This window comes from Talpa occidentalis, unplaced genomic scaffold (genome assembly GCF_014898055.3).
Source record: "Talpa occidentalis isolate TD23 unplaced genomic scaffold, MPIMG_talOcc4v2.1 talOcc4.7, whole genome shotgun sequence".
NCBI classification, from domain to species: Eukaryota; Metazoa; Chordata; class Mammalia; order Eulipotyphla; family Talpidae; genus Talpa; species Talpa occidentalis.
In genome coordinates this window covers 64845067-64857679 of record NW_023605083.1, presented here as the reverse complement: position 1 = coordinate 64857679, position 12613 = coordinate 64845067, and the positions used below count along the sequence as shown (strand labels likewise).

Genomic DNA, 12613 nt, shown 5'->3' with positions numbered 1-12613 from the left:
GGCTCCAAAGTACCCCAGGCCTCAGGGAAAGGACAGACCACCAGGCAGCAGCTCTGGAACACAGACTTCTTCTTCCTGCTCCAGCCTGAAGGTGGTTTGTTGGGTGGGGACATAATTCAATACCGGGTGCTATTGCAGTCCTACACCCCTGAACATACTTGCCATCTCTGCAGGCCTCTCCAAAGGGGTGGTGTTGGGACAGGGATCTGTGTAGGCCTCCACCCCAAGGGGTAAGGAATCCTTGAGAAATGACCTCTGGCTGTAAGGCACACGGAGATAGTGAGGCTCACTTAGAACTGGTCTTTCTGTCCATGTTAGGCTGTAAAAGCATTTGCAGGAAGAACAGAGAAAACTCCAAGCTACTTTCCCATCATACAGCTGGCAGAGCACCAGTCTGCTCTGTGCCGGACACCTCCATGGGCAGCTTGGCCACACAACACACAGAATGCTGTGTGCCTTCAAGAAAGAACAAGTAATGGATCATTTCCACTTTGCCTAAGCTCCCAGATACCACCCCACATACTTTGCCCTTCATCTGGCTGACTCCCACCAAGAACACAACCAACCACATCTGCAAGTGCTTAAAGGGTGTGAGACACTTTGAAGTCTCATCAAATCCTCTTTAGCAAGATGAGAGTTTACGCTGTGCCAGGAGTGAAGCTGGCCGCTGGGACGTTCCCCAACAGTTCAGTGACTCCATGAGGTCAGCAACACTGGTCTCATCCCATTTCACAGATGAGAAAACAGGCATAAAGCAAGAAGGGTAGATGCACTGAGAGCAGAAGCCAGGTCTGTCTGTCTGTCCAGACCTGCCATCCATGCTCATAAGTTGCCGTGTTTACTATGGTCACTGGCAAGGAACGCCTTGAGATTCAGAAATAGGAGTGAGTATAGGGCCTGTGCTACATGTTAGCAGGTTTCCTGCCTGGGGGTTTCTGGGGACCCCTGTAAGAAAACCCAGGCTGCTTCTAGAGTACATGTGCCACAGCAGAAGTGATGACAGGGCCCCCTCACTCACACACCTGACCTTCCTGTTTGTCTGTAGCTGGGACACCCTCCGCCACTGGTTACTACACCCTGTACTCCTGGCATTGCTGCCCCTGTCTCTCCGCCCACGTGCTGACATCACTTCCTGACCCCAGAAGCCAGGTCATGCCCTGACGTGGCTTTCCCCTCAGTCTTGTCCATGCTAATGGCCCTGATGTGTGTGCCCATGTGGCCACCTCCTGCTGGTGCCTGAGGCGGTGCTTACCCCAAGTGGCTTAATGAATGGGGAATCAAGAAACACACACTGACTAGGAAGGCAACAAGGCCTCTTTCCAAACACTCTGATGGAGATTCCCAGCTTGAGGTCGGGGGCGTGGGCACTGTGGCCAGTGCTGGCTCCTGTGTGGTCTGAATAAGCCCATTCCTCACATCCCTCACACGGAACAGCCGTGACACTGCCCAGGCCATGCTCTCTCTCTCCTGTGTCTCCACTCAGCACAGGTGGTGTCAGTGGGAGCTTTCTCTGAGCCTCCCTTTCCCATGTGTGCAATTTAACTCCCCAAGCTCAGGGACTGGCTGTGAGGATTCCACACTTAGCACAGCACCCAGCACAGGAAGGTTTGGTGAATGCCAGCTATGGGGGTCCTGACCTTGCTTTATGGACAAAGAAATAAAGCCAGATGACCACTCAGTGACAGAAAGCGGAGGACAAGCCCACCATAGCCCACATGTGGGCTTCTGGCCTGATCACATATTCTTTGTGACTCCTTAAATGGAGGAGCCAAACTTCCCTCTGTGTGAAGAAGACAGAAATCTTTGTTGAGCAGATTCTGGAATCGGTCACATTTTTCTTGAGGTGCAGTCAAGGGGCTTCAATTTCTCAAAGGGGGCTCTTTCAAGATGGCAGGGGGCCACAGCGGCTTAATGGAATCATGGGCACAAGGACCTGGGTGGCAAGTCCAGGTCCTGGGGAGCTGAGCCGCAGCGACTCCATCTGGGTGACCAGGCAGCCGCCATCCGCCTCAAATAAATATCTCAAGGCTCCCAGAGCCTAATGTATGTCAAGCACACACAGAGCAGACAGACGCGCCACAAATGCTAGTCTGTCCTCTCGCGCCCTTCCTCCCGGCTGCAAGGACCCAGGGGAGTAGCAGGGAAGTGTCGGCTCCATCTGATGGAAATTACTTCAACTGACTAGACAGAAGACATTGAATTAATCTGAATTGCCACTAAAATGATTATCAATACGTGGAATTCCCATTTGCTCAGCTGAAAACCCACATCCGCTGGAAAACCGTAGGTGACTCACCATCCCTCTTCCCCTTTAACGCCTGGTTAGAAAAATCCTTTCCTCTCCAACTTTTTGGGAGGCAAATCTTTCCCCAGGCACAGAAGTAGCTGGTCCTAAAACTCCAGGGAAGGAAGGGGTGCCTTGGGTGGGGGAGGGCTCTGGCTCAGGAGCACACAGTGACTTGGCAGGCTCACAGCCAGCTGTGACACTCCCCCACGCCCGCTGCCGCCACCCAGGCACAAGGCGAAAGGGAATTTAAAACCAAGGGGAAGTGAGGCTGAAAGATGTCAGGGAAAGACACTGGACAAGAGGGAGACAAAGAAGGATGGATCAACTCTTTGGAAAGGAGCACCGGAGGGGGGTTGGTGTGCAGAGACTGAGAAATGAAGGGAGGCCCAGGGCTCACTCCCAGCTCAGGGCCCTGAGAGGGGGCAAGAGAGGAGTGCCCTGGACTGGGAGTGGGGAGCCATGGTCTCCGATCATGCCTCTGTTCTCTCTTGCCTTGTTGAGGGATCTTGACCAAAGGCGTCAGTTTTCCCATCTGCCAGATGGGATTTTCCTAAGAAATACTACAAATGGGGTTGCCAGATGAAGCAAGTGAAAACACAGGATGCCCAGTTAAATCTGAATGCCGGGTAAACAGTGAACGCTATTTTAGCATATTTAATTGCAGCCGAAATTCAAATTTCACCAGGCGTCTTGTATTTTATCTGGCAACACGAAGAGCAGAGAGCAAAGGGAGCAAAACTTTGGGAAGCGTGATGGCATGACCTGAAGAAGGAACTTTGGGAGGAACACAATCACCATCTCTAATCTCAAACAGCCTCTCTTAGGGACAGGGAGATGCTGTGGGCCCCACGCACAGGAAACCTTGAACAAGGAAAGCTCTGTTCAAACGGGCTGAGCTCCCACAGAAGGGAGCTCCCCACACCAGGGTATTCCAGTTGGATTTTAATGACCCTTTGACCAAGAAGTTCCAGAAGGCTCTCCTGCTGAGGTTAGAGAAGGTGGATCTAGAGCCTGCTGAGTCCCCACCAACTCAGGTTCTCTAACTCTCATTGCAGATATTTCTTTTTCCAAAGCATCTAGGTCAACACCTTGTGCCAAAGAAGGTTCTCAGCAGAGGACATCAGGGATGACAAATGAATGACTCAGGTGTTGACATTTTGTCAGGAGACTAGGAGGAGGCGAGACGGAACTGGGACAGGCTAATTTGACCCTCTACGCCCCACCTGCCTGATTTTGCTCCTAACTCCCTGATCAGGAGCACATTTGCCACTGGGGCCTCTAGGTCCCTTTCCCAAGGCTGGCCTTCCCTGAGCAATGGGGACCACCCAATACTCCTGGCACCTTCTCCAGCCTCCCTCTGTACAAAACTTCTTAACGGAACGGCCAAAGCTGGCAGCCCATTTGTAAAACTGGAGAATGGGTCTATTTGTGTCACTGTGTCCCCCAGACTGAAACCCCATGAGGAATGACCCAGAACACAGGGCAGAGGAGGATCAGACACAGGGGGAAGCGCCAAGTCATTTCGCAGGCTCAGGAGTCTCATGGTCCTTTGAACCAAGCCCGAGGTCAAGGCTTGCTCTCTGAAGGTCCAATGGGGGCGGGGTGGGTCCTGGTTGAGCACTCCGTGAGGCTATCCCAACCTGGGTAGAGTCAGCGCAGATCCCCTCCCACCTTCCTGCCTCCCTGTTTACAGGCCTCTGCCAGTTCCGGGCACTGTCGGAGGTAACAGCAACTGTTAATATACCATATTTCCCACTAATCGTGCACTTTCTGAGTGTGAGACCCTGTGCCAAGGACTGTACACGCCATGCCTCATTTAATCTTCATTCCCACCCAAAGAGAATTCTGCCATCATCCCCATATTTCAGATGAGGAACTAAAGCTCAGAGAAGGTAAGTGATTTGGCCCAGGTCACACAGTCAGGATCTGGCAGAGCTATGACTTGAACTTAGGTGGTCTGGCTCCAGTGTCAGCGCTCTGAAGAAAAGGATGGACACAACCACTGGCTTATAAAAGGTAGGTAACCACCTGAGGCCATACAGCAGGGACTTTTTCCCTCAGCGCCTTCCCAACAGGCCTTTCTTGACCCTCTAGTTTCTTCTAGAGTTTGATGAGAGAGGGACCTTTTCAGACTCCCCTGCAGGGTTTGTCACTGGCTGACCATATGCAGCCTCCCCCTTCACCGCCCACAGGCACCTGTGTACTTACAATGAGTCCAGGGACTCCTGGGGGCCCTGGGAGGCCGAGTTCTCCCTGCAAATAGAAAGAGACCATGGTGGTGACTTGCCCTTTTCCTTCTGGGGCCACTTCTTGCACCCCATCTCTCGTGCAGGCATCTTGTGGAATCTTCTGAAGCTGATTTTGACTTCCTGGAGCTGACCTGTGAAGCCCTTATCCTGGCCTGGAATTTGGAAAAGACCCTTCCTGTCTCTTCCATCAGTTTTTACATTCATAACACGGAGAGGTGTAATGGATGTAAAGGACAGAAATTATGCCCCATTATTACCTCTTATTTATAACCACTCTGCCCAGGGGATTCTTGTTTGGGCTGGACTCCTCCCCTGCCCTCTCTCATTTCCTTCTTCCCACAGCCTTTCCAATTCTAGAATCTTCCAATTTTCAGCATGAAAGGATGGGTGGAATCCTGATCATGGGAGTAGAGTCCTCTCCTGGCCCACACGTTATAAATGGGGAAACTTGGCCAGTGGTCTTCCCAAGGCTCAGAGCAAAGAAACAACTCAGTTGTGAAGGCTCCCTCCCTCCCTCTCTCTGTCAAGAAGGGCTGGGGTGCTTAGAGAGCCCTCTGCTTTGCCAGGAGGCTCTCAGGTTTCCACCTTCAGGACCCCCTGGATGCTGGGGAGTTGGGAAGAGAGAATGAGTGGTAGTAGGCAAGTTTCTATGTCCTCATCTCTGGAAGTGGACCTTCAGTTGCTTTCACCAGAAAAAACTGGTGGGACTTGGATCAAGTTCAAATTGCAAAAGTATGACTAAAAATAGGGGGCACTAGAAAGGATAGTATCACTGAGAATTGCCAACAACCCCAGGGGGGTTGTCTTCTTTCATCTGTACAGGCCCAAGGCTCTTCAGATGGGACATCACCACTACAGCCATGGAGAAGGCCAGGAGTTGGTGGGAAGTAGATTTCACTTTCACATGAGACACTGAGGCTCAGGGAAGGAAAGTGACCTGGAACCAGACCTCAGGCCCTCGTTCTATAACTCTAGGCCATGAGTACAAAGATGCCCCCAAGAGAACTTCTAGGATGACACCACAGACAATAATGGTGAATCCAAGAAGTGACAGTTGAAGGAAAGGCTCTGAGGTCTCACCTCTATAGCTTTGCTGGTGCTCTTCCCTCCACCTCGAAGATTCGCTCAACTCTTTGCTCATCCCAATCCCAAAGTCACCTTCTCCAGGAGTCTTCCCTGCTCCTCTCCCTCCTCCATAGCACCTAGGACCCCTTGGATCCCACCCAGCTCATTCTCCCTTGTGGGATAGGCTGGGGACGTAGTTGTGAGCTCCTCAAGGACAGAAGTTATGCCCCACTATTACCTCTTATTTATAAACACCCTGCCCAGGGGACTCTTGTCTGGCTGGACTCCTTCCCTGCCCTCTCTCATTTCCTTCTCCCCACAGCATCCTGAGACTGGCATCCTGATTCCCAGATTTACAGAAAAGGAAACAGATTCTGAGAGATAAACTGATCGGTTCAAGCATCCAGGCTAGGCAAGTGGTGGAGCAGGATTCAAGCTCAACTCAGCTGGCTCTGACACTGGGTTTCAGTCTCCAGGGAAGCCTGGGGGGCAGTCCCAGCTGGTCAGGCTCAGGGAGCATTTGTGGAATTAAAATTAGCACATAATCAGGTGCTGACTATGGAGCTAACAGCCACCTCTGCAGAGGGCACAGCTGGGTGCAGCTGCTCAGGCAGGAAGCTCCAAGAGAGGTGGGGGAACGTGGCAGGTATTCCAAAAGGCTCTGGACATGGTCTGCACCCCCAAATGGGGAGCAAATGTACTCTTCTGCCCAAGCCTGGAGCTGGGACAGGAAGACTCAGCTCTGAAGGGCAGGCTGACCTGGCTCCTCAATGGGCCTCTGATTATTTACAAACTCTATAAACATGCCTGCGCTAGAGACATCTTTAGAGCTCCAGTCTTCTCTCCATACAGGGCTTGCAATCCCGTCTGCTCCCCCAGGCCATTGCCAGCCCTTAAACACTTTGAAAGAGGGTGGCACCCCTAACCTCCCCAGTGGGGAGTGACTCAAGAACATTCCTCAGTCCTTGGGGATGGGGCACAGCTCGGGACTCAGAAGGTTGGAGAACTTTCCTGGGGGGCCAGCAGGGTATGCCTAGTAGACAGGAGCCTGGAGCTCAGAGAAGTTATGCAATTTGTCCAAGAGCAGCCAGCCACAAGGACTCAGAGTGACCCAGGTCTATCTGACCCCAAAGCTTGACTTCTTAAAATCTGTTGTGCATTTGCTCTAAATCTTTTTCCTGTACCCACCAAAGCTTTTCATGAATACTTATGGGGGGCCTCCCTAGTGGCGCAAGGGTTAAGCACAGCACTGTGAAGCTATCCACAGCCTCTGCAGCACGAGTTCAATCCCCAGCCAGGGAGCTGACCCACATGGCACAGCAGACCTCTCCTGTCTCGCCTGCTGCACCCCTCAGAGTGTATTTTCAGTCTGCCTATTCTGCTCCCCACACTGTCTCTGGTGAATCCTCCCACCCCATGCACCTCTGGCCTGTACCCCAGTTCTTGTATGTGTAAATAAATAAATCTTAAAAAAAAATTACTTACAGGGTTTCCATCCAATCCAGGAGGGCCTCTTTCTCCAAAGTCTCCGGGAAATCCCTGAAGGCATGAGAAAGAAGACTCGTGCTGATTAGCATTTCTACCTACAGGTGGCTCTGATCAGACCCCCAGGGCACACAGGACTTTCTACACAGTCTCACATCTTGGTTTGGGGATCTGGGCGGAGAGTGGGTTCCTGTGTCACTAGCAAACATACCACATACAGAACTCAAGACCTGACTACTGCGGAAGGGTACACGGCCAGCGAGGCCTCTTCCTACCTACTCAGAGTCTCTGAAAAGAGCATGGTACCCGGCTCTCCAGCACACAAGGGCCACCCCGCAGTCCGAGGTATGGCCTCCATGCAGGGAAAAGGACATGAACCAGGGTAGGGAACTGGTCTTGGCCTGGACCAGTCACTGACTTGCTAAGAGTTTTAAGACTACCCCTTTCCTCCATGGGCCTCAGTTTCCCCACTGGTCAAGGAATGGAAGGCCTCTGTGGATTTTCCTGTTCAGCCCTTCTGTGATCACTGCTCAAAAATTAGCTGATGGAGTCATGATCCCCATTTTACAGATAAAGAAAGCGAGGCTCAAAAAGAATAAGTGTCAAAGTCACACCACCGGGCAACACAGCACCCCTGCCACAGGTGAGCTTCAGTAGCAGAGAGGCCAGGCCGCCCAGCCTGGCAGGTTAGGCCCCTGCCCATCCCTGACCCCACTGGCCACGTTCTGGGGAGGACAGGCAGCTAGAAACACATCCATGGTTGGGGCCTGGGGCTGGGGGAGATAACTCTATTCTACCTCCAAGGGAAGAGAAAGTCTTTGAGCTTGGAATTTAGGGAAACCTGTTCTCCTTCCCTCCTTGGATTCAAATTGTTTCTTTGTCAGGAGAATTTTATAAAAAAAGCAAAGCATGTGTTTTTCTGAGCAAGTGAATGCCTGAGTTGTTCAAACAGCAAAGATTCTTCATGGAGGACACAGGGTCTCCGGTTCCTTATGAACAGTGAGTACAGTGAGCAGACCAGAGCAGAAAGACCAAATCGGAAAACAGAACTCATTTACTTGTCATGTATTGTCATGGACACAATCACATACTGCTGAGCCAAGACTCAAATATGTGTGTACCCAGGCCTGCACCTTGTCTTGCCAGGGATCCTAGCGCCCCCCAACCCCAACTCCTTCTCTGTCAGGAAGCTCCTTTGCAACAGGAGGGCAGGGGTTGGCATTCACCCCACAGGAGGGGTGGCTTCAGGATTCAGATACCCAAAGGACGCAACGAGGACATAACCATGAGATTCAGACAAGCAGGTCACTCTGCATGCAGATCTCACTAGGCTTGACATCTACCCTGGAGGGGAAAGTCATCAGTCCTGTTGAACAGATGGGGAACAAGGAGGCTCAGAGAGGTTATGTCACTTGGTCAAGGTCAAAAAGCAAATCTGTGGCAGAGCTAAGATTCATCTCTGTGGACTCTGCCTAGTTCATGTGAGCTGTACATGGGCAAATCCTGGCATGTGGAAGGTGCTTGAATGTGTGCCCAACTGGTTTCAGAGGGAGGAATGGTGTGTGTGTGTGTGTGTGTTTGTGTGTGTGTATGTCTGGGTATCTGTGTGTCTGTGTGTAAAGACCCATCTTCAGGTCAAGCCATTGTAGGGTACATCTGACTCTAAGATTCCTTTCCCTACGTCTTTGGGGTGTCTCCCCTTACACCAATGCAGTCCCCTTAGTCATGTTGTAAAGCAGATCCTCTCACCTCCTGGGACAGAAGCCATCAGTCAGGTGGGCTGTGTTCATGGTAACCTTCTGATGGAATTGAGTTCCCACTCCTGGTCTTTGAAAGTTGGGGTGGGGCTGATCCTCGGGAGACAAGGGGGATGTGGTGGAGCTGGCACCTGACCAACTCCACATGGCCCACAAGGGGCAGGATGTGAGAAGTCCAGGCTTTGCCCTCTAAGTTCACTGTCTAGAGACAGCCCGAGACTAGCCTTCACTCCCCTGTGGGCTGTGACCTCAGGCAGACCGTCACCCCAGCCTCTGACCTGCTCTGTCCAGGGTGTGTGATGTCTATGTACCCTTTCAGGGTCCACAACCCTTAGAGGAGGCCTGGGAAGGAGACTCTTTTCCAGGCCCAGGAAGACCACCCACCCTGCCTTCAATGCCCAAGATATTCACACCCAGGATCCACGGGCAGCGCTGGACCAACACACCTGCATCCAGAGGCTACTCTGGGCTGGCTCGAGGTCACTCACTCCTTGTTCCCGCCCTCCCAGAGCAACCCAGGGCCAGTCCTGGCTGCACCTCTCCAAGCCTCCATTTTCCCTGCTGTAGAATGGGGAGGGCCAAGGATGAGCTGAGCTGTGGAGGCACATGGAGATTTACAGCAACGGGGGGCATGTCCCTGAGGTGTGAGCAACAAGAGAGCGTCAGAATGGCCAAAATCCAAAAGGGAGTCCCTTCCACAGACAACATTCAGCCCAGGCATAGCCAGTGGGTGATGATGGGGGGACAGTAATAATGAGAACAACAGTCTAGTGAGAAGATTGGATTATTGACCCCATTTTAGAGACAAGGAAACTGAGGTCCAAAGAGGATAGGGAACTTGTCAAAAGTCACACAGCTATGGAGTAATAGAGCTGGAATAGGAAGGCAGTCTGACTCCAGAGGCTGTTCTTTTTCTTAGCTGGGCAAATAGAAAAGGCTCTCATCTCAGAAGGCTGCTTATGGCCCTGGGCTTATGCACAAGAAAACAGCTTTACTGATGACACTGAATACCGGTTCTGCTGCACCCAGCCTGTCTCCATCTCATCTCCCTTGCTCCGGAGGAGTCACACAGGTGACCCCCAGGAATCTGGGGTTTGCTGTTAGAATGTAATGGTTGGGGGAGGAGGGGAAGAGAGCATCTTTAAAAGTGCTGCAACAAATCTTTGATTCAATCCTATCAAAGATTCAGCTAGAAAGACCCTGATATTCTCGACTCTTAACACCTTATTGTGCCAACAGGGAGGAAACCCAGAACATGCCCTAGGGCCCTGTCTCACGCGTCTTCTACTGAGTGCCACGTCCCTTTTCTGACACTTGTCCCAGGGCTCTTCCAGAGAGAGGCAGGCACAGAGCTGGACATGCGGCCCCACTTCCACCCCAGCTGCACCCTCTGTCCAGCCTGTACCTGATGCGCCAAGCCAGCAGCGGGACCAAGAACCCGGCTATAGCAGTCTGGCCTGAGGCCCAAGGAATGAGTTCAGCACACTGCTGGGGCCCCCGCCACATGGTTTCTCCACCTCCCCAGGACAGGGAGTCCTCTGGGGAACTGGACACCTGGTACTTTGAGCAGAACAAGGATCAGGAGAAGACAGAACCAGGCTCCGGGATGAGATTCCACATTCTCTTGGCTATAGCAGTCACAAGGAACCGAGGTGAAGACAGGAGGTCTCAGCATCTGCGGCAGGAGGCCAAGGACTGAAGGCCAGCTCATCCTCACCCCTGCTTCCGCGCAGTGTCTACCCCAAGGGCTTATTCCAGAGTGCGGGATGTAGGCCCAGGGGGCATAGGGAACCTCCAGGATCAGAAGTCCTGCTGCTGTCTCTAAGACCAGCTCCTGGGCCTCAGGTCAGTCCTGTCCAACTAACCCGGCAGAGCTGGGCTGAAGAAGGGAGATGTCCGTGAGCCAGCCCCTGGCACACGCTAGCTGGGGTTGGGACTGGAATGGGAATACTTCGGAACTTCTAGGAAGAGCCCACAGAAGGAACTTGTGACCTCTTACCAGTGTTTAAATTCTCCAAAATCAGGATGCTCCCTCACAGCTGCATCCTTCCCACTGCACTTAAAGGCCATATTCTTTCCCAGATGTGTGAGCTCCAAGCATGTGGAGGCGGAGAGACCCCAAGTTTCCCGGCACCCTCTTCCGTGATTCTGAGCACACTGTTACTCTGCCCTCTTTGAAATCCACTGGGGAACCCATTCCCAAGAGTCACCTCAGAGAAGCAGGAGTAGAGAGGCAAGCAGACTTCTCACCAGGATTCCAGGGTCACCCCCAGCTCTGGGAGACCTCTGGCTCCAGCCTGGGACACTGGGGACCACATCCCCAGCTTATGGTATAACCCCAGCTAAGAACCTTAATCTGTTCTGGCCTCAGTTTCTGCACTCTGGGGCCAGAGGGGAGAGCTCTGGCAGCTACACTCCCACCCAGTTCTGATTCTCGGAAGCCAAGTCATTCAAGTCCTGAAATTTGATCTCTTCATCTGTATCCCATACCCAGCCCTCTGTGAGGCTCCCATGAGGGAGACTAGGCAAATCCTCCATGGATGACTTTGGAGGCAGGCCTGGGTAGTGGAACAGGGACCCGCTGAGATAATCTAAAAAATCAACTGCCCCCACTCTACAACTTAAACTTCAGGAAAACAGACCCAGAGAGGTCAAGCCATCAGCTCAGAATCACACAGTACAGAGAAACACAGCCATCCAAATAGGAAAAACTACTGCTACTATTTATTGAGCACTTACTATGTGACAGGCACTATGTGATTTAGTAGGTAACACTATGTGAAAAGCACTATGACACTATGACCTAGAAGCTATTATCCTCATTTCGCAGATGGAAAACTGTAGTTCAGACTTTGAGTCAATAATGTTTCTGCCTCAGGACCACTGTGCCTGCTGTTCCCGCAACAGAAATGCTCTTCCCCAGAAAGCAGAGAGACACATGGTGCCCATTTCCACCTCATTCAGACAACTTGGGAAATGAGAAGGACTTCCTGGACCAGTTTATCTGCCAGTTCAAACCCCAGGCACTCAGTGTTCCCCTAACCTACTCTATCCTAATACTTGGCACTATCTAACATTCAGTCATTCATTCTTCATTCTCCCATTCCATCATTGTCTGTCTGTTTGTCTGCCCATGAGGACAGGAACTTTGTTTTGATCACTTCTCAGCACCAACAACAATGCCTGGTCCAAAGTTGACATTCAATAGCTATTGATTAAATGAATGGACAAATGTGTGTGTGGATAGAGGGACTTGAGGGGCCCAAGAGACTTGAAGGGCAGATTCAGCTGCCACCCAGCCCTGTGAGACTCCAGGGCCTTCCCTAGATATCAGGTGCCGCTCCTTGGCCAAATCTAGGTGTCAGGTGCTAGACCTCTGGGCACCGAGGACCTGTGGGGCTACAGACCTAGGTCTGAGCGTGAGATGCCTCCTCTGGCAGCTCCTGAAGGTCAGAACCTGGATCTTTCTTTGTACACTCACTTGGTCCCCCCAGATGACCCAGATGAACTCACTGCAGGTAGTGGTAAGTTGCCCTTGAACAGGGCACCATGAGTGCTCCTGGCTTCCTCTCCAGGTACCTCTCAAGTTCAACTCCCCCAAGTCCCTTCTTCATCAACCATAAGCAGAGGAGAGCCCAGACACGGAGGTGATGATTGTTCCAAGCCTGGGAGCTACCTGCAGGGAGACAGCGGACAGACTTCCGCACCCACAGAGGACACCAGACAGCAGGACCCTGGACAGATCACTGCCTCACAGTCTCAGTGTACCC

General features: G+C 52.1%; 1 protein-coding gene across 6 annotated transcripts in view; it reads right to left on the bottom strand.

Annotated features, from left to right (window-relative positions):
• The window catches only part of COL27A1 (collagen type XXVII alpha 1 chain), a 134006-nt gene that overhangs the window by 71192 nt on the left and 50201 nt on the right, over window positions 1–12613 (bottom strand). For all 6 annotated transcript variants that reach the window (XM_037495226.2, XM_037495228.2, XM_037495230.2 and 3 more), the window contains exons 13-14: window positions 7087–7140; window positions 4496–4540 (exon numbers count right to left, since the gene is read on the bottom strand). In XM_037495226.2, the coding sequence (XP_037351123.1) occupies window positions 4496–4540; window positions 7087–7140 (99 nt within the window). The remainder of the gene's footprint in view (window positions 1–4495; window positions 4541–7086; window positions 7141–12613) is intronic.